This window comes from Xyrauchen texanus, chromosome 14 (assembly GCF_025860055.1).
Source record: "Xyrauchen texanus isolate HMW12.3.18 chromosome 14, RBS_HiC_50CHRs, whole genome shotgun sequence".
NCBI classification, from domain to species: domain Eukaryota; kingdom Metazoa; phylum Chordata; class Actinopteri; order Cypriniformes; family Catostomidae; genus Xyrauchen; species Xyrauchen texanus.
In genome coordinates, this window is record NC_068289.1 from 15,038,574 (window position 1) to 15,064,237 (window position 25,664).

The 25,664-nt window shown below is 36.7% G+C and overlaps 1 protein-coding gene across 1 annotated transcript in view; it reads left to right on the plus strand.

Moving 5' to 3' along the window:
- Positions 1 to 25,664, plus strand: part of enox1 (ecto-NOX disulfide-thiol exchanger 1) — a 163,608-nt gene that overhangs the window by 94,813 nt on the left and 43,131 nt on the right. The window contains exons 4-8 of the mRNA XM_052142133.1: positions 9,610 to 9,777; positions 12,306 to 12,512; positions 12,921 to 13,154; positions 22,149 to 22,361; positions 24,695 to 24,801. Coding sequence (XP_051998093.1) covers positions 9,610 to 9,777; positions 12,306 to 12,512; positions 12,921 to 13,154; positions 22,149 to 22,361; positions 24,695 to 24,801 — 929 coding nt within the window. The remainder of the gene's footprint in view (positions 1 to 9,609; positions 9,778 to 12,305; positions 12,513 to 12,920; positions 13,155 to 22,148; positions 22,362 to 24,694; positions 24,802 to 25,664) is intronic.

Below are 25,664 nucleotides of genomic sequence, written 5' to 3' on the forward strand. Positions count from 1 at the left end.
ATATACACACAGACAAAATTTTTAAAAACATGTGCCAGCTATTGTCTCTTATAATCAGAGATGTTTATATTTTCTCCTTAACAAGCAATGGACACAGTGAGAGGATTGCTTGGCAATTTTCTTTCGTCATACACTGCCAATTTATCTTTAGTGCTATGCCAGCTCTTGTATCAGTTTTCCATACAAATAAAGTCTCTCCTTGGTTTTGAACCCATTATAATTACTATCACCCCAGGGAAGCCATGGATTGAGGCAAATTAGTCTCAGATTAAAATGCATGATTTATGAGACGTTATGGTGGCACAAGTCATTTGAATTACATATAGGAGTTCTTTCTTTTTTTCTTGGGTGATTTCATAAATCTTCTTAGAATGAATATTAAAACTATTGTCCTGAGCTTCTTGCGTAAAGCCTTTGGTAAAATGCCACAGCTGAAAGAGACACTTCCTGCTATTCACATGAGGATTTTCATACCGTTTTTATCTAGTATCCTCTTTCTTTCTATGCCTCTTTCACACACACATAGTACATGTATGCTTCCGGCGATATGCCTCTAGGTCATGTGTTTGAAATGATTCACTGTTGTTTTGTGGTGTTTCATGTGATAGCAAATAAATTACCTGATTTTATTCAACTCAAAATATACTTCAATATGGCAAAATCAACCGGAATACATTAGGTTACACCAATGAAATGACAGATCAGGTACACAGTAAAAAATGTAGGTTACTCCAAAATAAACACATTTTTAAGCCTCAAGACAAGTAGAAATGTAACAATTGCAGGATATCACTTTTTACCTGAAAGATGATTTTGTCACACTGCCTTTAAGACAAAATATCTTACTTGCTTCAAAGGAACATTTGGAAAAGGTTAATCTGGTTTATGTTGAATATGATAGATTATGCTGAAATATCTAGAGATGTTTTGTTTTAATTACTCTCAGCATGTTTCCAGGCACACTTGAACATCACACATATTGCTTGTGACACACAGCTTCTGTTTTGCCCCATTTCTGCTCATAAATTTGTTGCTCAAAGCAGATGCCACTTGCACAGTTTTTCTTTGCAGGCAGATTCATTCTCAGTGTTTTCTATTGATTATAAATGTTTATTTGCACCATTTCATTTTTTTAAAGACAGCTCTTATCCTGCTGGATTGGTGAGGCACACAAGTGATTCCGACTCTAAATATAGACGATTTACCTGCAGTTACAAGTCGCTTTTGTTAGGGCTCCATTGTGAAGGTTTTAGACTGAGCATGCTGGGAGAATTGGGTTCAGAATTGCTGTAAGCCCTGAATGTATGAATGCACAGATTTACACAATATTCATAAACACTGCGTTAAATGGTTTCAAAAAGAAGAAAGGAAGAATAAAAACTACATCAGGCTCTACCAGAAACAGTTGAGTTAATTCTAGATTATCTGTTTAAGGTGTACTCAGTAACTTTTGTCTTTGTGTCATCTTGGACTTACACTGACACATAGCAGCTTGGATGCAGCACAATTTAAAATCAGTAGTTTTCAGTTTCAGATGTCATTGAAGAAATTCAGTATTCACAGTCAGCCATGATTACTTTAATCAATGAGTGAAAGTACTGAGACTGAGTAATAGTCAGCTGGTCATGTGATTCTAACATGGCACCACCCATGAGCGGACCCTCTCCATGTAGAACAAAGCAGCTTTTATAAGGTTACTGATATGACTGGAGTCTTCATTTTAATGTGAGTGCTCATGATTTCCTAAATGTATTGCAGAATTATATTTCATGTCTTTAGGGGTTAAGCTATTCATGAGAAAAAAATGTACTGAGTGCATCTTTAAACACTGCTCTATTTTTACAAAGAAAAATCTTCTGAATGCTGTTTATGGAAGCAACAGAACCAAAAAAAAAGATGTGAATATAAAACTTCACCCCATTAACATATCACTGAACAGACAATCTACCTGTTTTAATTTGATTGTGCATTTATTTTAAAGCTACACTGCAAATCCTATTGCTTGAATGAATTAATTGTATTGAGTAATGAAAGATAAATTATACAAATTAGTTCAAATAAATTTACATTGATGAATATTTAGAACTTTGTTTTATTGTTTTGAGTTTAATAAACCTTTCTCTTTAAATTAACATGAACCTTTGCACAAGTGATCTTAAAATTCAGCTTAAAGTTGACCTTAAATTCAATGCTTTAAAGCTTTACTTAATCTATTTGTTTTGGGACAACATTAATGTTTTTTTTATAGGGAGAGTAATTGTTAAAATTAAGTGTTATATAGTGTTTTTGTGCAAGATGAATGTAAAGGGGGATACTTGTTAGTGTTTAATTTTTTGTTGTGTTGAGATTTAAAAGAGTTTCTGTTATGTTGGAGCTTTAGGGGGGTCACCATTATGGTGAAGCCTGCGCTAATGATGAGGACAGGTACAAGTCAATAATGCTTTACATTGATTTACACTTTGAGCAATTGCTATGCTAATCAAAGCATAGTGTTTCCCATTAACATCGATTCAGCATGCTAGCATTCACTGTACTAGCTAGTTAATAATGAAAATAAATTAATTTAAGCTAATTTAACATGTCTAATTTAGTGGGGTTTATTCAATTGAACAAGGTTCACTATACTTAAAGTATTTTAATTGAGATTACATGTTAACTTTAATTTAATAAAACTAATTTCAAACATGAGGAACCACTGTCCATGATTAAAAGTTAAAGTTTAATGTTCAACCAAAGAGTTACATTTAAAATTAACTGCCATCAAAATGTGTTATCTTATAAATTTTTTCAAGTTAAGAGCAATTAATAAGTATGTGTAGTACAAAATCAAAATCTGAAAGTTCTACTGAATTCAGTTTGTATTAACTTAAAAAAATGTATTTAACTGATTATATTTTTGAGGGGAGGGAGAGAGTTTACATCACAGCAGTGATTGTGTGTGTGCCATTATTTATGTTATTCTGAAAAGAAAATAATGATGTCACACTGAAAAGTGGAAAGAATAAAGATTCACGTTGGATCATTTATCTGGCTCCCACTTCTTTCTTTAAAGATACCTGCAAGAGATCTGTCATAGTGGTGCCAAAACCACGATTAGTAGGAAGATAACATCATCATGGAGTCCTCACCATTAGCAAGTCATCAAGACTCTTGCCGCATCCACCAGATGTGGCATCAAGTGCTCCTGGACCTAAGTGCAGTGCAGGAACAGCGTTTCCATGTCCTGCTGCAAGCCCAGGCAGAGGACTGACAGGTATTACGGGGCCTGATGGCTCAGGGGAGTGCTCCATCAGTGACACCAACTGCAGCCACGGCCATACCCCACATCATGCTCATGAAAATGGGGCCGCAAGATCCACTCTCCCCCTCAGGCTGGTGAATCCTCTGCCGCGGGTGTGGGCGTGAAGTCTGGGCTGGTCTGCTGGATACACACAATTGTTAATACAGAAGAGCCGTCAGTCACTTAGTGCTGGAAAAAACACTAAACCATCTGATGGCCCATTTCTATTGGTCGGGCATTCGCGGGGATCTTTGCGAGTGGTGTGCGTCATTACTTGAATGTCAGTTGGGGAATCTGGAGGCCACCCCAAAAAGCACCATTGCACCCCCTTCCATTGATTGAGGTCCCCTTTGAAAGAATTCGCATTGACCTTGTCGGGCCATTAGAGCGGACGGAATGCAGACATCGCTTTCTGTTGGTTCTGGTGGACTACGCAACACGATATCCGGAAGCAGTGCCTCTGTGCAACATTTCAGCACGATTCAGAAGAATTCCTCACAAACCATGGCACTACATTTATTTCACATACACTATGCAAAGTGTACAAATTATTGGGGATTAAATTGATTCAGACCAGTGTTTACCACCCCCAAACAGACGGCTTGGTTGAGTGATTTAATCAGACCCTAAAGAATATGATTTGTAAGTTTGTGCACGTAAATGCTTGAAATTGTGATAAGTGACTCGAGCCCCTATTATTTGCAGTATGAGACGAGCCTCCCACAAGCCTCCACAGTGTTCTCCCCATTTTAATTATCGTATGGGCATTGACCGCGCACTGTGCTCAATGTCCTAAAGGAAAATTGGGAAGAGGGACCTTCAAACAGTTAAAAACTAAATTCAATATGTTCTTGACCTGAGAGTAAAACTCCACACACTGGGGAAATTAACACATGAGAATTTGCTTCAGGCTCAAGAACGTCAAAGCCAGCTCTATAATAGGGGTACTCGGCTACAGGAATTTACACCGGGAGATAAAGTCCTTGTATTGCTCCCCACATTGAGCTCTAAATTACTCGCCAAGTAGCAAGGACTATTTGAAGTCACACGGCAAGTTGGGGAAGTCGATTATGAGGTTAAACAAATGGATAGAGGCGGAGCACGTCAGATTTACCAACACAATCTCCTAAAACTGTGGAGAAAGGTGGTCCCCGTGTCTTTGGCGATGGTAGTTTCGGAGAGGGAGGAGCTCGGTCCGGTGGGTGAACTGAAAAGCTACCGATCGTGTCGCCACGGTCACTTGCGGAGACTACCTCTCACCAGCACAACTCACGGATGTTTCCAGGTTGCAAGGAGAAATTTCCGACATGTTCTCACCTCTTCCCTGCCATACAAATCTCATGAAGCACCATGTCAAAACAACACCAAGGGTTGTGGTACGTAGTCATCCCTACCGATTACCTGAGCACAAAAAAAAGTGGTTCAGGAATAATTAAAGGCCATGCTAGATATGAGGGTAATAGAAGAATCCCACAGTGACTGGTCCAGCCTGGTGGTGCTGGTTCCGAAGAGTGACGGCTCTGTCCGGTTCTGTGTGGATTATAGAAAAGTCAATGCCATGTCTGAATTTGATGGGTACCCAATGCCTCGGATTGATGATCTACTCGATCGGTTAGCTGCAGCTCACTTTTATTCGACACTGTATTTAATGAAGGGATATTGGCAGATCGTGAAAAGATGCCATTTTACACACGGTTAGGATTACACCAATTTGTGACGCTTCTGTTCTGTTTATTTGGGGCCCCAGCTATGTTTTAGCGGCTCATGGACAGAATCCTCAGACTACACGTTGCTTATGTCACTGCCTATCTGGACAACAGGTTTGTGCCTAATTATTAGCGAAACTGTCACCAGCCACTGACTGGTTTCACTAAAAATGGGGCACCAGATCGGTCCAGTGGATGGAGCCGTGTCAGCAGGTGTTCACATAGGTGTAAGCTGCACATTGCGGTGGGCAGATATTGTACTCTACTAACTTCAGTCTCCCTTTTGTCTTGCAGACAGACAAATCGGACAGGGGGTTGGGAGCGGTACTGTCCCAGATGGGGGACGGGGAGGAGTGCCAAGTGCTGTATATTAGCAGCAAGCTTTCGCTGAGAGAGTCTAAGTGCACCATGATAGAAAAGGAGTGTTTGGTCATCAAGTGATACCACAAGTGATTCCGCTGGAAGGGAGGGAGAGAGATGCACGCAGCAGTGATAGTGTGTTGTTCTCACCCTCCAGTACTATCTGTTGGGACATGCATTCACCCTCTGTTCTTACCACACCCCGCTCCAGTGGCTCCATCATATGAAGGATGCCAACGCGTGGATCACCCATTGGTATCTGGCTCTCCAGCCTTTTAAGTTCGAAGTGGTCCACAGGTCGGGAGCGCAGATGGCTGTGGCAGATTTCCTCTCTAGAAATGGGAGGGGGCAGTAAGTGACAGACCGGATGGCTCACCGACCTGAGTCGAGTGGTGGGATTATGTGGTGATGTGGGCATGGCCGAGCGACGTCTGTGGAGAGTGAGGCCGGGAGAGGAAGAATGGTAAGGATTTACACCTGTGGGAAATGATCTCAAACAGCTGTTCTGTTACAGTGAGAGCTGGAGAGATATAAGATGGCAGTCCAGGCCGCCGGAAGGAGGGAGAGAGATGCAAAGCAAATGTTGATGTCACACCAAAAAAAAAGGAAAAATAAAGACTGATATTGGATAGTTTATCCAGCTCCTGCTTCCTCCTTTAAAGAAAGTAGCAAGAGATCTTTCACAACCCATATTAGAGAACTGCTAACCAATTAAGTAGTAAAGTCTTAAACCTGGTAGAATTAATTTAATGCATGCTAGTAGATTTATGCATTTATTAAAAGCAGAAAAAGCAATATGATAAAAGACATAAGACAACATTTTCAATACTTTCAATTTTACTAATATTAATTGCCAGAATAAGGAGTTATTTCTACCAAGTTCATTATCTCAACCATAGGCTGTTTAAGTTTGCCAAGGTAGCAACTAAATACATTTATATAGAATGTGCATTCACAGATGTGTGATTATCAGCATTTTTAACAGCTTCAAATGTGCCTAATACAGTTAGAAGTTATAAACTGACATTGTCTTTGAATTTATTTACAAAGGTTAAAAATTTATAGATTTCATATGTTAACATGGAAAGCTTTATCACTTTTAACAGAACCTGAGCAGAGAAATATAAATGTACGTATGTTGTGTGATTCTGGGCTGTGCTAGTGTCAGACTTGTACACTGTCCTGTTGGCTGCGCTGGATAATTATGAATCACACATTTGCTGTGGTGAGCAGTGACTGGAAATCTTTCAAGCCCTGAAAAATGAAGACTATAAAAAACAGGCGAGACAAATTTCCTTGGTAGAGGGGTTGGCGCTTTGGATTTGGTAATGGTGTTTTTGATGGGTTCTGATTAATGGCGTCTCACTTCTGTAATGATGAGAGGCTGTGTCCTATAGGAACTAAATATTTTGGAAGCTTCAGTCTTCATGGTGAATCCAAGTTTTATTCAAAAAAGATAATAATGACAAATAAACCTCAAACAGGCATCTGGAAAAGAAACAAGAGCTGTGAGCCAAAGGATTCCATCCTTGAATCATTCTGAGTGAAGAAAAACGACATTAAAAAGTGATAAATGTAAATCCGTGTGTGTAAATTACCTGTTTACATTTTGATGAGTTTTGCATGGATCTCTCATGGATTTATTGGTCATTATTAGAATTTTCTCCTTCCCCAGCAAGGAATTTTGAGACTTTCAGTTAAACACACAATTCATGTGTTCGGTCTGTTTTTGTCCATTGTATTGTGCCACTACAGGACAGAGTCAGGAGGATTGCTCTCAGATTAAGGTCAAACAATTTGCAGCCATAGCCATAATCTGCCAGGGGTGCATTTCCCAAAAGCATTATTGGACAACTATTGTCAGAAATTACATCGATACCAACATAGTTCAACAATTTGGTGTTCTTACCTTTGGTTAGAAGCATAGTTCCTTGTTAGTTCGCTGTGTGAACATCATTTCACTTCGCTAAGGCTTCCATATATTTTATATTCCATATATATCTTTCATTCGGTCAACACTTTGACCACGTTTACATGCTCTTAAGAAAACAGCTTCTTGCAGGGTTTTGCAGAAAGCGGCGTTCTGAAACGTTAAGTAAACTTTAACTGTTTTAGGGGTTAAAGGCTTTTAAGAGAAAGCACTTTATTACAACGGTTTCTGTTGGAGAACACAGCTTTTATGTATTTAAGTTAACATAAATGGTGTTTATATGTTTTTGAAGAGTGTGCATGTGCACATATTTCTTCAATACACCTGGGAACCGCGAAGTATGATGTAAAGGGAAATCCCATATATTGCAGTGCAATATATCTGTCCTATTTACATAGTGCATGCAGCTTTCACGTCTTCAGCAGCGTTCTCACATTAAACAGCTTTTGTATGTATAAATAAGCTTTTATAATTTAATATTCGCAGAAGGAATTACTCCACCCCCTGAGTAACATCATTAACGACAGCTCTATGTTGTTGAACCAACGTGGTTCGAATGATGGATGTGCAACATAGTTACTACAGTTTTGGATGTGCGACATAGTTACTACAGCATTTACGATGCATCATACTATGTTGGTTAAGCAGTGAGTTATGTCATTGTACAGGAAACACACTCCAGAACTCCTAATAAACAAGGACAGGTTGTGCACCATACTGAATTAAATTGAGAACGGCACATACAACATATGGGTTATTTACAGAAACATTAGTTGATAATGAATAATCAATGATTGAAATGCTTCCAAAATAAACTTGTATTTATATATATATATGTCATTATATGTAATAAATTAGCTTTCATTAATTGTACCATGGTGGAAGAACACAGAATTTCCTAGAATGCACTTACTGCATTTACCTAGTCTTTAAAATGGAGCCAAACAACTTTAAACGCAAAACAGTTTTACAAAATCGAAACTTTAAACAGAAGAACTCAGAAGTTAGGTTGAAACAGGGAGAAGTGAGACAGTTTTTTTCGTTGAGAATAAAGGCAAAAAGTGTCCCACTTTACCCTACTTCACCCTATTCTTGCTCATTTAGTTTTTCTGTTGGACTATTGAAAGTCCTTTTTGTGTGTCCAGCTCGTGTACTGAAAGGGAACCAATTCTTAAATTCAGAATTTTGCCCAACCATTGTAATAACAAGAACACTTGGCACTCTCTAGATATTCATAACATTGGGAAAGCAACTTGTATATAGCCTTCAGTAGTGTTTCTATTTTAAACATAAAATGTGTAGGATGTTGACAGCACAAGTTGTCACCACCTGCACTCTTTAGTGTTATGCTATTTTAAGTCTTAGCTTAAGAAGATAATATTAATGACAGTAAGCACGCATGCTCAGTCTTTATCATATAACACTGTCATCATACATGGTTGTATAAAGTGTGCATGCAGGAATAGTTTACTCTACCACAGTGGTTCTGAATTGGTGGTGGATTGCATGTTTGTTTCGCAAAGCAATGCTAAATGCAAATAATATAATTAAACTAACTTTATAATTGTGCATAGTTAGGATAGCAAAATAAATAGGCTTGATGTCAAAGTGAGAAGGTGAAATCAAACACTTAATATTTTGTTCCAAATTCATCCATCACTTGATAAAAGCAAGCCAAATTTGCCAGATACCAACATGGACAGGTTACATGACGTGCCCTTTTCGCCATACATGAACACAATGAACCAAACTAAAATAAAATACAAATAAAACAGGTTCAATTGCAGGCAGCGAGGATAAACATGTTTTTTTGTACTATGTATTATTAGCTATGAAATTCAAGAGCCATTTAGTAACAAAAATGGCAAATTTGCCTATTCAGCCTATGTCGTGTTGGTAATTTTGCATAATGTTTGGCCTGTGCAGTTCATGGTTATTTCAATGTTTGTTTTTTTAAAGACATTTTTGTTTACATTTATACGATAAACTATTCTGGTGTTGTGTTGGGTCGCCAATTGATATCCAATCTAAAATCTGGGCTCTGCCTTCCCCTATTGGTTAACAAAGCACACTGTTTTCCTTTAGATAATCCCAATGCTTTCCAATCCCAAGAACTTTATGGCTTAGTTTGATGAAAGCTCAGTGATGTAGAAACTAATCTTAAGTGGTTTGTCTGGTTGCTTGGTGGCCTGGCCTAAAGTCTCCTACCAGATTGGCTCCCTTATTTCTCTGGCCCTTTTGTGGTTCTGTTCGAATGGTTCAGGGGTTCAAGTACAAATCCAAAGGCTGCATTCATAACCTTCAACTCTCTCAACTGTATGTTCCCTTTCCAGACTCCATCTGTATACAGGGATTTGACCCCAACCTAGGGATCATCACCCCAATCAACCCCATGATGGCTGGGATCAGTCTGGTACCTCCCCATCCAGTGGCAGCAGAGCTTCCTGTTATTAAAGAAATCATTCACTCTAAGAGCTGCACACTGTTTCCACAGAACCCAAGTAAGAGTCACAGCATTTTTATAAGACCCTGCCTAAGCAACATTTTTGCATAACTGCAGGGACACCGATGAACATAGTCTACCCTTATTTACTTCTAGTGATGTAATGGTAAATATATATAAAGTACAAGCTGTGCTATTTTGAATGACCTACAGTTGTGTGAGAATTATTTGGTAATATGTTCCACTGAAAGACCTGTAAATTTATGCCAAATGTTTTATGGTTATAGAGATTACATTGACCACATGGCAGAGTTTATTAAATCCTCTAATGTGGAAATTAGAAAGATGAATTGTTATTTGTGTAGAGATTGTGTTTTAAATACTTTAAATAAAAATGAACCCTAGCTAACTAAGGAATACACATGTGGGTTACTATTAGATGCAAATATTACTTGTTTTGACAATAAACATAAATTGGTTGAATTGGTTGAGATATCATTTATTTCACAACATGAGTTTCAACAATCCCTGTTGTGGCATAGAATCTCAATGTCTGGGTGTTATAGATGTAATGTCTCTATGACCTCCACCACTCAAACACACATAGACATAGAAATAGCTGGAATTTAATGTTTCTTAATAATAACTTAGTAATAAACTGTTAACAGCAAATATCTATACTCAATGAGAATTTGATATTTACAGTACTTCCTAAATGTAAATCTGAGCAGAAACATGGAATTTAAAGGAATATTCCGGGTTCAATACAAGTCACTGTAAGCTCAATCAACAGCATTTTTGGCATAATGTTGATTACCACAAACAAACTATTTCTCCTTTTCTTTTTTGCAATTTTGCAATGCAGTTTTCCAGTCATGAAATAGTCAAGTAAAATGAGAAAAATACCTAAATGTCCTGTAAAATAATTATTTGTTCTGGAAAATATTTAAGCAGATCTAAACAGTTATCGTGTTGACTGTGTCGGTACACTTAAAATAATAATTTTAAAATTTACGCTTTTCAATTTCATAACAAAACTGCATCAGATGTAATTGTGTAATCTTTAATAAAATGTTATTAAATAAATACTAAATATTTAAAGTTTTAGTAATCTATTTTTTTTAAACCTTAAACAATTCAAATTGTTTATGAAATTTTAATTAGTAAATCTTAAAAATAAGTTAAATTATGTATTGTTTAAAATAAAATATTTTTTAAGTGTAACAAGGTTTTTGGTACATTTTAAAAAATATGGTAATGAGCGGGTCTTGGGATAGGTGTCATAGACACAAATTTGTATAGTTTTATCATTGCCAGCAGCTGCGCATTGTAAACAACATCAACAGTTGTCTGTCATGAACGAAGCACTGTCATGTACTGTACATTCTCTGCTAGTCTTCTGTTATCTCTGCTTTGGACCAACTAAATAGTTTAAATCAAATCAAATCCCTTTATTGTCACTCAACCATATAAGTTCAACAGTGGGTGAAAGTCTTGGGTGCAGTTCCGACCAACATAACAGTATGACAATTACAATAAACATCTGACTTACACATAACACAGTTTACACATCTGTAAAAACACTGTACCCCCCCATATGGGTAAATATTAAGTGTTTATTTCCACTTCAATAAATATGAAGTGTCTAAATATTCATATAGTGTGAAATATGATTTCACACTTGAAAATATGAAGGACCACTGATTTTTGTTTTAATGATTTACACCCCAAGGTGGTAGCGTGGTGATTCGGCCTTTAAACCTCTGAATGTGAATTATTTTTCAATAATTCAAAGATCAATGACCGCTTATACCAAGGTTACGACACGAAGGGCCCTATGATTTCCATAATGTGAAAAACGCAGACAGAATCACTGAATGCAGTCATAAATTTGCATATAAATGCATGTGTGTTGTAGATGACAGACTAAAACATACACATACTAACTAAATATTTATTTAATTAAATCACAGCTTTTAGGGGTTTAATAATTACTCTGGGCCATGTAGCAAACTTGTTATTCAGAGGGGAGATACTATTGTCACTACTACTAGTAATGTAATGTTTATGTAATTAAATAAAAATAATAATATGCATGATAACCATCACCAAATTGGACATAACTTTACACAGAAAAGGTTATTAAGTGATTTTATCAGACTAAAATCATGTTTACACATAGTATTGTTTACGTCCATGGCTATACTTTTTAAACAGTGAGTATTTTAATGTTTGCGAATTGGCCCCCATTCACTTCCATTGCAAGTGCCACACTGTAACCCAGATTTTTGCTTTTTTAATGAAAAGGAGGGACGAGTCGAAATAAATATGTGTGGTAATCAACATTATGCCACAAATGCAGTCGATTGAGCTTAACTTGTATTGAATTCCTTTAACGTAGCTAAATGCAAATTAAATAATACAAAAATTACACAAAATAAAAAAGGCATTACCAATGTAATATTCCATAGGAAACACATGAAACAATATTATATATAGTTAAATATTTTTTATAGTATTTCTTTTTATAGAAGTCATGCAATCTGAGTGCAATAAGAGGTTTGAGATTCTTTGTGGATTCTGCAGATCTTCCTCCACCCTCGACCAGAGAGAGGCCGCCAGGCTGCAAGACGGTCTTTGTTGGTGGGCTTCCAGAGAATGCAACTGAGGAGATCATCAGAGAAGTGTTTGACCAGTGTGGAGAGATTGTGGCCATCCGGAAGAGCAAGAAAAACTTCTGCCACATTCGCTTCATTGAGGAGTTCATGGTTGACAAGGCCCTCTACCTCTCTGGTGTGCCTTTGTTTTCATATTTAAACATATAAAATGATTGAATTCAAGGTGTGACATTAAATTTTTGGCTCACTGAACACTGTGGATAATGGTTTTACAAAGTCACTAGCCACACAGCCTTTCCACTAGCCAAAATTCCTCACCCCACAAACAAAAAAAATTACATTCCCTTTTCCATGTGGGTGCTGTAAGTTCAACAATCAATGCATTACGATTGTTTGGCTCGATCGTATCATAGCAGAAGCAGAAATATCTCTAAAACTCTAAGCAAATCCTATTTTGCATTTATTACTGAATGTTTGTTCCCGTGAACTGACTTTGTCTCAGTTTTCTGGTGTTTGATGCCTTTGTGGATACACAGCTGCCTGAATGAAATCTCTGTTTGGTGAATAATGTTTGTTGTCCTAGGCTATCGGATGCGCATTGGCTCTAGCACAGATAAAAAGGATTCGGGCCGTATACATGTGGATTTTGCCCAGGCAAGAGATGACTTGTATGAGTGGGAGTGCAAACAAAGATTACTGGCACGCGAGGAGCGGCACCGACGGAAAGTCCATGAGGAGCGCTTCAGACCTCCTTCACCTCCTCCCATAATGCACTACTCTGAGCATGAGGCGGCTCTTTTGGCTGAGAAATTGAAAGGTAAGGTTCCCCCCAGACTGTGGTGCCATGATCTCATCTCTCCTTGAAAGCACAGATTTGTCATCATTAGTGTAGTGTCGAGACAAATTTGGGTTTGCTGGAAGAGCTTCAAGGCAGAACTTTTTTGCCTGCAATAAAGGCAAAATGGGGTAAGATGACCCACACAGCTAGACCTGCTTTTCTTTAGACATTCTGCAGCTGTTCTGATGATGTGACAGACATTAATGAGCGGCTGCATAGTTTTGTGTCTCACAGCATCAGCTGCTGTTTATTCTGTGGGACTGGTGTGCTTATATGATCGCCTTGTTCCATTCATCAGCTTCAATGAGACCAAAGATTGCCAATAAAGTGAAAACTCAATACCATACTTCTGGAAAACCAAAGGGTTTGTGTTGGTTAAATGGTTTTCATTTGCTGTTAGATTGCTTCAATGGGCTTAAAATTTGTTTGTTTCTAGTTTATAAATGGATAAATTCCCAGAGAAAGCTCTTTTTGCTCAGCAGTGGCTCTTTCATAACACAGAAGACTTAATGCAGTTCTCAGTTGTGTTTTATTTAAATGAGATATGTGTACGTTTTTTGGTGTAAAAATGCTTTCTCATATTGCAATTTAATGTGCAGAGACAACTATAAGTATCCCATTGTTAGGTTGATTTCCTTGAAAACTGTTAAACAGTGGCTCTATCAAAACTTTACTCTGTTTGTTTGAGAATCCCAGCCATCCAGAATAAGCAAAATTGGCCATAAGGAAAGGTCTCCAACTGCTATCCATTTAATCTAGTGAGTCAGGAGGTTTGAATGTTCAGTTTCTGTCATGGCATTCCACCAATCCATCACACCATTTGACATTCACACATATTAGCAATGTCCCCTTTTACATTTTACTGTAATTTCAAAACCATTTCCTGGCTGACAGCTGCTGTTTCACCATGATGTGATTTGATTACAGCTAGTGTCTCCAGGAAGGTAGTGCCGGTCGAGTAATGTTGGCTGGTGTCATTTCCATGCCTCTCGTCTCTCTGCAGAGACTGCTTTCATTTAGATGATGGGGACTTGACTGCAGCCTCCAGCTCATCAGCAATCACAGCACACTTTCGAGCACTTCCTATTCTCCCTGCATGGTGTATCTCAAGCTTTGTACACTCTCAAGTTTATTGAGCCCAAAGGGCATCAGAAAATCATCTCTGATGGGTCTAGACATTCCAGCGTCTGGCACAGTTCTGCTTGTCCTTGACAACCAGTTGCCTCTTGACTGAAACCTTTGTTTAAACTCCTCGTTGAGGTCAAGGTTTGAACCAGATTGAAATTGAACCCAGAATATTCCTTTAACATAGCTAATATGTAATTACATACAAATTAAATAATAAAACAATTACATTAAATAAAAAGGCATTACCAATGTAGTATTCCATACGAAACACATGAATCTATATTATATATAGTTAAATATTTTTTATGGTAAAACAAAATATATTGAAGTCATGCAATCTGAGTGAAATAAGAGGTCTGAGACTCTGTGGATTCTGCAGATCTTCTGCAAATCAGTTCTGCTTGTCCTTGACAACCAGTTGCCTCTTGAACGAAACCTTGGTTTAAACTCCTTGTTGTGGTCAAGGTTTGGCTGGATAACGTGGATTTCTTAGCCCCAGATGGTAGATTCTGTAACCATTCTGTGGGCAAAAATCCAACATAATCACTCAGGAAATCCACATTTTGCTACAGAATGTTCCAGTACCCTGACATCGATCCCATTTTGCAGATGTACTGCCAAGCGGCATTACCCATCACCCATCAAGCGGCATCACCCATCAGACATTTCTGCATGAATTGCAATGTGTTCATCTTCCCCTGTGGCGCTAGTGATAGCACATTGATCCAGCATCCTCTGAGACATCGGTTTTGGTCCCATAGATATCAGAAAGTAATCGTGTCTGTATATTTAATAAGCACAATTAAAAAGTTGTGTTTTCTCTCTAAAATAATTTTCTTACCCCTTTGATGGTTATGTTAAGTGTTGGGGTTAGTGTGAGGGAATACATGTTTCATTGTTAATGAAACATGCATTCCTGTTGACTGTATTACATAATTTACAACTAAAAATACAACTCGCTTTTAGTGTAGACTAGGGCTTAATGATTAATCGAAAAATTAAATATGAATTACTGTATGTGCGCAGCTCTGTTCTCTGTTCATAGACTTAAAGCACGCATGAGGCTAATGAGCTGAGCATGTTAAATTTACATCGCTCTAGATTCAATAATTGCACATTTTCCATGTTTCCATGCTTGGCTGCAAAAAGTTAGTGTCCAAATCTAAAGCAACCCAATAACACCAGGTTTTTGGACAGAAGAGTGGATGAGAGCATTTTTCTGTAATAAGAGGCCATTGTGAATTCAACTACAAACAAATTTCTTCCTTCATATTCCTTCAAAATAAAAGCTATGGCAAAATAATGGCTTAAGAGTTTAACTGGACCGCAAAGCAATGCTGCACGCAAGTGTACATTTCCATCATCATTTCTTAATAATAACTTTATTAATAATTTGGTTCCAAAAGGTGGTCTATCACAGAGTGGACAAAAATGGGTACACAGTATAGAGATACAGTGTAAAGGTGATTTGAATCCACTCTGTGTTTCACTGTATTTTTGTTTAATTTGTATTGTTTTATTTTTAGTCTGGACTCAAACGTGAACACCCTTTCTTAAATAGTATTTCTATTGGCAGAAGAGCATGTTTGCCTATGACTTACTTTTGGTAAGAAATAAAAAGATTTTTTAGACCAGTTAATAGAGTCAGTGTTGTTCGACTCAATATTGATAACTAGTTAAAAAAAAATTCTAATTCAAATCTGACTTTTTTCCCCAATAACTATTTATCTTAGCTGTTAAGAGTATTTTCTACGAGCGATTCTACGAACGTTCATTATTATTTAAGTGCGTTTCCCAAAACTGCACTTAACATGAACGTACTAGGATGCACTTTAAGTGCTACTTAAGATAGTCGCTGTCCTAGTGACAGAGCTGAAATTTGACTGTATAGTGCATTGTAACTTCATTATATTTGTGAGTAACTTTACTATCAAGTGTAATTTACCTCAATAACTTCTGTTTGAAAAATTTTTCTTAAATATTCGACCTAATTAACTACATATCTAGATATTGTTGTACAATTATTATGTGCAGAATTATCTTTTTCTTTTACACAATCTGCTTCCATAATCAGGTGTGCATATGTAATATTTAATTTTCATAAATTACTCTTGAAGACAGTAGAGGCCCTGTGTATTATCCTGCTAATTACAAGCATTTGTTAAATATTACGAGGTTCACTGTGTTAACACGCAGCGCAAAATAAGGAGACGTTTAGAAGATGCGCTTTAGGGAAATTCACCAATAAAGTGGAGGTCTGATCTTTACTCCCAAAAGTGATAACAGTGACAGCAATGCTTCATGTGCGGTGCTACACAACTTTTAGTGCTGGTGAGAGCACCTTTGGTGCCAGGGAGGAAGAGGAGACAAGGATAAGCCAATATCCTAATGATTTTCATGCAGTTATTTACTTTTTCTTCTCTCTCCGATTTTCATTTATATAGTTGTCTGCATCAATAATCCTGCCTCTTTGTTGTTACCAACTAGTCCACACAAATAACTTTATTTGTTTCATAATTAATCTATTCATCCATTTATTTAGGATATCTATTTTATGCATTCCATTATTATTAGTATTATTATTACTATTATTAATAATATTTTTAGACTTGTCTGTTAAAATAAAAATAAATAAAACATATTCTATCCTGATATTAAAGTCTCTGCATAAAGTGTAGCTATTGGTATTTAAAAAGTTTGATGTGTAATTTGGTTATTGTCCTGCAGGTGTCTGCATGAGTCTATGTGATTATGATGCTCTTAGCACTGTACGATTACTCTAGAGCACTCGTACATCTACAAGCATTTTGAAGTACTACTTAAGTTACAATGCTTTTGGGAAATGGGCCGCAAAACTAAAATGAATCATAAGATGGATTCCACAATCTATTTTGGCTTACGATGCTTTTGGGAAATGAGGCCCTAGACTCTGACCAGGCCAAAATATGAGCGTGATGGACTTGTTCTAAAGCCACATCTTGAATGTCTTTGCATTGTGGGCTGGAGAATTGTCTTGTTGAAAAATAACATCTGATCATTCCTATTTAGAAAACAACTTTTCAATTGTGGGAAGCAACACTTTCTGCAAAATTCTCCTGTATTCCAAAACATTAATTGACTTTTCACAGTGAAGCAGCTTACCAGTACCAGCAGCTGAAAAGGCTCCCCACACCGTTACACCTCTTCCTCCATGCTTCACTGTGGTAGAGATGTATTCTCTATTGTATTTCTCACCAGATGTTTAAAGACACCTCTCTGGAGTATCACCATGCAACTCAAAGTGATTAATCACTCCACAGAACTCTGCTGAACCGCTCTGAATCAGCATTGGCTCTTTAACACATCTTTTACACACGAAACCTGCGTTAGATAACCTTCTGGTTATTGTTTTTCTCGAAAGAGTCTTGTTTTCTGAAGTCTTGATTTCTGCTGACAGTTTTTATAGGCTTTTTCCTGTCTTTGAGAACTATAAATTTCAGCAGGTGTCCAAGTTAAAGAGAGGTCAGATGAGGGAATGCTGGGAATCTTGAGGGAGACTGTGCTGATTTCAAATTAGCATTTCTTGTGGAGGTTCTCTCATTAGAGGTGAGATTGGCAGTGCAGGCTCATTTGACTGTGGAAATTCTTTTTTTATTCTTGTTAGATGGCATTTTTGCCTCAGGGCCAGGAAAATTCAATTTCCCTTAATTAGCTGGGATGTTGGAAAGCCACCTTAATAACATACCTACTCTTCATGTCACACGCCCAGAGTCCCATGGGCCTTTTGCCAATCATAGATAGGAATAATATTTATTTAACTGATAAAAGAACTAAAATAGTTTAAATGAATTGAGTTAAGCACATATTTTTAGGGCCTGAAGTGGACATTTGGTATAACTGATCAGAGTGATCTCATTTAAATTCAAAGTTATTCATATGTAATGTTTGGTTCTAGTATGTGTGAATAGACACTGAAAGCATCTAAAAAGTTAATACTTTTACATGTGTACAATTTTAGAGATGTATAAATATTTACGCAGCCTCTATTATGGTTAATAGGATATTGAATTCATGAAATTCATGGTTGATTTTATTATATTTGCAATATATGAGATGAAATATGTCAAACTCCATCACATTTATTTAACACAGTTAATGCATATACCAAATTTGACATTTTGATTTTCATATATTTGAAACGAATTCTGCTTTAACACAAATTAAATTTTGGCATACATATGAAATCCAGATGGGGCTGATAAAAGTAGAGACAAATTTGTGGTTAAAAAGGGTTTTCTGGAAGTTTCTCCATATGTACTGTTAAATGAGAGTCCTGAGGTTGAGCACTGTAGCAAATCACCATTGTTAAATTTCTGTGTATAATTTTTTCGAAATACTTTTATTTTATTGCTAATAGAACCAATTGAAAGCTGACCTTAAACACATGATATTAAACAGCAATAAATGAATTTATAAACAGTTTTAGCTTTTTTTGGACAAAGATCCTACACAAACAATAAGGCGTGCAGATGCCCCAAACAAAATAAGCATTTTAATGTAAATTACAAAGTCAAGGCAAATAAACTAAACAATAATAACTTTTGTCATAATCAAACAACCTTGTATGTGCACATTATTGCAGTGTTTCCCAACCTTTTTACAGCTAAAAAATTCTACGGCACACCACTATCCCACACAGGCTAACCATGGTCAATATTTTTCCTTTTCAAGAACTTGTCAATTTTTTCTGTGCTTCTAAGTAGCGTGTTTACTTGTAATGTTTTAAATTTGGCTATGAAAAATATTTGGACAGTTTTGGTCTTTCTTTGTGAAAAACACTTTGGTGTAAAGTGACATCACTTCATAGACTTCAATGTATTCTGCAGTGCTGACACGAGTCATGTGAAGGACCCTTAACACTATAAATATCACTCACTTTTGCACATCAATCATTGCTCTTCGCTCACAAAAGTGACCGATTATGGTTTCAAAACGCCAAATTTCTCCAAAAGGTGAGGAGTTTGGATCCCTGAAATTATTATTCACATTCTTTTCATGCATTTATTTATTTTGTTGAATTTGATAATTTTCCACAGCACACCTGACAATCTTTCACGGCACACTAGTGTGCCGCAGCACAGTGGTTGGGAAACACTGCATTATTGTACCTACAAATACGACTGAGATCACTATGCATTGATGCATCTCTTGTGATATCATTGGCTTGAAATTGGTTTTATTCCTCTGGTGATATAAGGAAATAACAGTCTGGTGGGCACAGATACAGGGAATGATGTTGTTGCTCTGTACAGGATCTCATTTAGGAAGGGATCAAAATTACTGCCAGCACTACAGCACTGAATTTGCGGCACAATTCAATTATTCTTCAATTTCAGTAATGTATTTCACACACGTCCACAGGGAGCAGATTGCTAAAGCCTGGGAGAGGCCACACCGAATGTCTCATGTCTCAGCCACTCAGCCTGGAATTACACTTCATGTTTAGATGGGAAAAATGCAGGGTAGGTTACTGATTCTCGAACCGTGACTGAACACTCTGATGAGATAATGTTCTTGTCAAATAGAAAAAGACAATGCAGGGAAAGAGACTTTATTTGACATGAAATTAGCTATTATGTAATGTCGCAGCCTCGTCTTTCGGTTAGTGTGCTTCCTTTTAGGAAGTAGTTCACCAGCAAATGAAAATTCTGGGATAATTGCCTCACCCTCATGTATGATATTCTTTTTTATTTGTCTTTTCAATACCATATGCAAGAACATGTTTAATGCTAAAAAACAAAGCGATTTCATGAGCGAACACACATGCCACTGCCAACAAGCTTCTTTAAAAGCACTCATGAAAGCACAACAGTCTTAAAGATTTTCACTAAAAAAGTGGCTTAATTTTCAGGGTGATTTTCACCTATTGTATGTCTTCAGAAGACTTGAAATATGAAGCACAAGTTGCATGGACTGCTTTTATGATACATTACTGTCCTTTTTTAAGCTGTAAATGGACTCAAACCTGGATATATCATTTTATTTTCCACTTAAGAAAGTTGTACAGGTTTGGAATGACATGAGGTTGAGTAAATTATTAAATAATTTACATGTATGGATGAAACATTCCATGCATGGTAATTTCAAAAACTCTTAAATATTTGGGTCCTTGGAGACCCAGCACATATATCTATCACAAAATGCCCTGATAGTGTAAAAGTTTTAAAATCTTAATATATATTTTGATATTTTATTGTACATATATCAATGATATAATGCTAAATCTAGAACAGGATTCATTACTCTCTCACACAAAATTTCATGAGACGCAACTGGCTGACAAACACATATTGGGCTACACAACACATAATCTACACATAAGCTACACATATGTATTTTCTCAGACACTTATTGAATAGTAAAATACTAAATAGATGCACAACATACATAATTTCAGTAGTACACCCAAATGACAATAGTCATATCATACTCTTCATGTGTTGTACTTGAAGCTAGATGTTGGTGCCTCGTCAAATAACAATGTCAAATGTAAATCAAGTCAGTCACTGGCACATTAGCGCCACTTTCAGTAAAAATAGCATGTATAATATGTATGTGTACACGCATACGGATAATTCATTGTCACACAGAAAATCAATGTGATATAGTAGTAATCTGTATGAATATAGTACTCATTTGTCTTGTAATAAACAAACAAATAGAAATCCTGTGAGAGTAAACGTACAGTATATCGATAGGAAATAATCATAAACATTTGATTTATGGAAGTGCAAAAAAAGAAGGAAAAAAATGACACTGTTACATATCTAGTGTCTTTAATGTCCTTATTCACTTTTGGTAATTAAGCAGTTATAGTAACTTTTTTTTGCCATTTTCTTTTTGTTACATTATTCAGAAGAGAAATGTTGAGGAATACTAAAGAGGTGTGGGAATAACTCCAAAAAATGGATGAGGTACAGTGGGTGGAATCCACCCGGGTCACTAAAGACTTGAGTTATGCGTTTAAGGGTTAAAATATGGACTTAAGTCCAACTCCTGACATTTCCAAATCCCACTCTCCTTGTCATTACATTATACTGCCCTTTGAAAAAAGGGCAAAGCTAAAAAAATAATAATAATAATGATTGAATTAATAAACGTTTCTTGATATTAAATGTAATTTTAAAAGCTAAAAAACTGCTCTTAAAATGACATTTAGTAACTAGAGATGGGTGGTTTGTCAAGACAAACTTTCAATGTTGGCTTGACTAAGCCTGGCCTTAAAAGTTTGAAAAAGCCTTGAAGTCTGAAGGTTACAGAATAAGCCATGTGGGGTTTGAATACTTGAGCAGTTTGAAAAGAGATTTGAAGTTTGAACGTTATGAGACTTTGGCTAACTTTGGCAGTTTGAAGAGATTTTGAGGTGTGAAGTGTATGTAGACCTGATGTTGTTGGAATCCTTGGGCGCTTTGAAGAGAGATTTGAATTTTGAAAGCTTCGTAGTTCCAGATGTTCTAGGTCGAACTTAAAATTCTAAAGTTCTAGTAACTTAAAACGTTGAGAAAAAAGGAACTCACAGTATGTACTACGGCTTGCTTGCTTTAGCATTGCAAAATAAAGTGGATACTCTGATTTTTTAAGTCAAACCAGCAAGTATAGCAGATTAATGTGGTTCAGTCCCATTCACCCTCTTCCCAGCATTCACAGGGGCATGAATAATACAGGGCAGGATCAAATTTACAAATTTTACAAACCTTAACCAAACTTTGTACAATAACAGTGTATTGGCTTTGTTAAGCCAACATAGCAAATGTACAATAACTCTATAAAAGTGAAAATGACAGTTTTCCTTATTCATTCTTGCAGATGACAACAAGTTCAGTGAAGCAACAACAGTGCTCTTTACGTGGATTGACAGGGGTGAGGTAAACCGCCGGACAGGCAATCATTTCTACTCCATGATCCAGTCGGCCAACAGCCACGTGCGACGCCTCATGAACGAGAAAGCCCAGCACGAGGAGGAGATGGAGCTGGCCAAAGAACACTTTAAAAACTCTCTGCTCGCTATCCTCACACAATGTAAGATTCCTCCTGCCTTCACTGTTTTTATTCCCACTGGTTATTATGAGATTTTCATCTAGTGTTGCCATGACAACAGCACATCCTTGGTAAAGATTTTCATCTTGATATGACTGTACTGCCAGTAGGAGTGATTTGTAAATGTCCAATTGTCCAAAAGTGACAATTGTTATGCTGCACTTCCCCTAATTTAACAGGAAGACACATGCTCTGTTTCAAAATCTAGTGAGCTGCCATTTTAGGGCATCAAAGCCACACTTCAGACACAAAGGCTGTTCCAAAAGGTAATTATGATATAAGATAATTATGCTGCCTTCTAAAGCCAAATTATACATTGGTTTTGACGTGAATGCTTAGTGTCTGTGTACAGTTGAACACTAGCCTTTCAAAGTATACTTCACTGTGCGTGCATACGCAGGCGGGTGGCGCATGTGTGTTACAACTGCTATGAGAGAATTAACTATTTATCTTCAAGAGTTTCGACCCATAAAGATGTCTTTATATTCCTTCAGACTGGAGTTTTACAAATGCCTCCTCACACCCACTGCTGTTGTTTCCACCGTCATATGTTGTTTAGCGGCGATTATATCATCTTCTAGCATTTTTCTGTTACAGTAACGGCTCAAATGTGAGTGTTGCCAACTTGTGGAGACAAAATTAGTGCAAATAATTCCAGGCGCATGCGTTGAACGTATGCATGATTAGGAAATTCGTTCCGCACGCTCCAGTGCTTCAGCACTATGCTGATGATGACATTTTGCGTCTCACGTACTGTGCGCAGACGCCTAGTGGATTGACGCATTCTTTTGATGGAATTCTAAAGCAGCATTTCATGAATCCTTCACTAATACATTGTGATGAGTGAAAAAAAAATCCATCCAAGTTTGTGGACAAACCATGAAAAATGTCAATTATAAATATAGTGGTTGCACTTTATTTTAAAGTACGTGCACTTTCAGTATACTTACAGTGTACTTACCCAAGAAAGTACTGAGTAATATTAGGTAACTACATGTACTTAATGTGGGTTAAGGTTAAGATTAGGGTTAGGTTTAGGGTTAGTACCAAGTAATTACTATAGTTGTTGTAATTATATAGTAAGTCAATGTTGAACATTACTGTAAATTAAAGTGTTACCAATATAGTTAATAATGAATTATAGTTCATTCTCTTGAGGGGCACCATTTGTATTATGCACAGTGTTGTTGTCTATGTAGAGTGTTACCAATCAGTCACTTATGAGGTTGCATGCTATGTTGCTAGAATACAATGCAGCTCACTAGGTTTTGGATCATGAGCTACTGTTTCCTTTACATGTATTGTTCACAAGCTCTTCATTTGTCCTCTAAATAATGAATATCAAATGCAAAAAAAGACAATATATAAATGCACACTAGGAAATAAAATGTGTGCTTGAACAGTATTCAGACCTAGCTGCCTAAGTCAGTGTGACTGTAGTCATAGCCCATAGAAGGGCCCTGGGTAAGTACAGTCTCAGTGGAAGCACTCTGACCTTATAACAGATGTGGAGGTGTTCAACTTAACTTAAAGGTAGGCCAACATCAGATTCCCTCATGTTTTCATTGCCAGGAAAGGCAAGAAGAAATTATTTCACAAGAGTGCCAAAAAATGCTGTTTGCTTGGATAAAGAATGTGATCTGATTTGTAATTGTCAACTTTATTTTAAACAAAGTTAAACAAATTAATAATTAATGATTGCTTACTTCAGCATATAGTATGTGCATGAAATACTATGAGAAACAATTTTTCTACAGTTATCATAGTTGTAGTAAAAAATATAGTAGTATGATTCTTTACTAAACAAAAGACATCTTTGGTCAGTTAATAACTAGCAGGCAACAGTTTACAAATGGATTAGTGCTGGTCGATATAAGTATAGATGAAAATATAGCTCTATTTTTCAACCTTTTGAAAAATGTCATATATATATATATATATATATATATATATATATATATATATATATATACACACATGTAATAAATATTCTATATATCACCCATCACTACTTACAATCTAATGCAAAAATAAAAAATGCACACTTATACATTTTGAGCTAAACCCACAATCAGCGTTTGAAATCAAATGCTCTATTTGTTAGTAATTATCAAGCAAATCCACATCTGTAGACTGTTGCCTTCCTCAGTCGTAAGGAATTGCATGAGCAGCTTATGAGATGTAAGTACACCAGACACTATCAGGAGCCTCTCAGTGAAGTGTTGTGAGGTTCCTGATGCGTCTGACTCTAGCTGGCGCAGATGCGGAGCTCTACATAAATGGCTTGTCTTGTCTGACTTCCTTACCCACCAAAGTTGAGCAGATTACGGCTGTGTTCACCGCTGCCACCAGGCAAAAGGCATGGGACCATTTCTCAAAAGCACAGCGCAAGAACATAGACATTTGGCGAAAGCAGTGCGAGGTTGGTATTTCTCCTCCCCTCTTATCATGCCGACTCTTCATCAGAGGTCTCAAACTATGATCCCATGGGCAAATTCAGCACAATAGCTTCATACAAATCTGGCCCACAAATCAATTCTAACATTCTGCATTTCAGTTTGGCCTTGATGTTATCCTGTAATGTTATTTATTGGCTGTTGAACAGTATTCTAATATATACAGTGACCCCAAACATTATTTTGACACTTTTGGAAACTTAAGTCGTACATTAAAAAGTCCTTGCATTAGACACAACACATTAGGATTTTGAATGAAACATGTTATTTTAGTGCAGTAAAAAAATAAAAAATAAAATCACAGTTAATTATGAAAAGAATTTGTCTACTATAGGAGCAAATCACTCTTGAAACAACACCTTGATGAAGTCATTAACCACAGTGTAGTTCATCACATTAAAGGGATAGTTGAAAATGAAATGAAAATTAAAAATTCCCCAAAATGAAAATTCCCTCATCATTTACTCACACTTATGCCATCTCAGATGCGTATGCCTTTCTTTCTTCTCCAGAAAAACCAAAGAACCCAAAAACTCAAATGAAAATTTTTAGAAGAATATTTCAGCTCTGTAGGTCCATACAATGCAAGTGAATGGGTACCAACATTTTGAAACTCCAAAATCACATAAATGCAGTATATAAGTAATCCATAAGACTCCAGTGGTTTAATCTATATCTTCAGAAGTGATCTGATAGGTGTGGGTGAGAAAAAGTTCAATATTTAAGTCCTTTTTTACTATAAATCTCCCCAATTTCACTTCCATATTCTTGTATATATGTTTTTGGTGATTCAAATTATTTGTGCATATAGCATGGAGGAGAATTGATT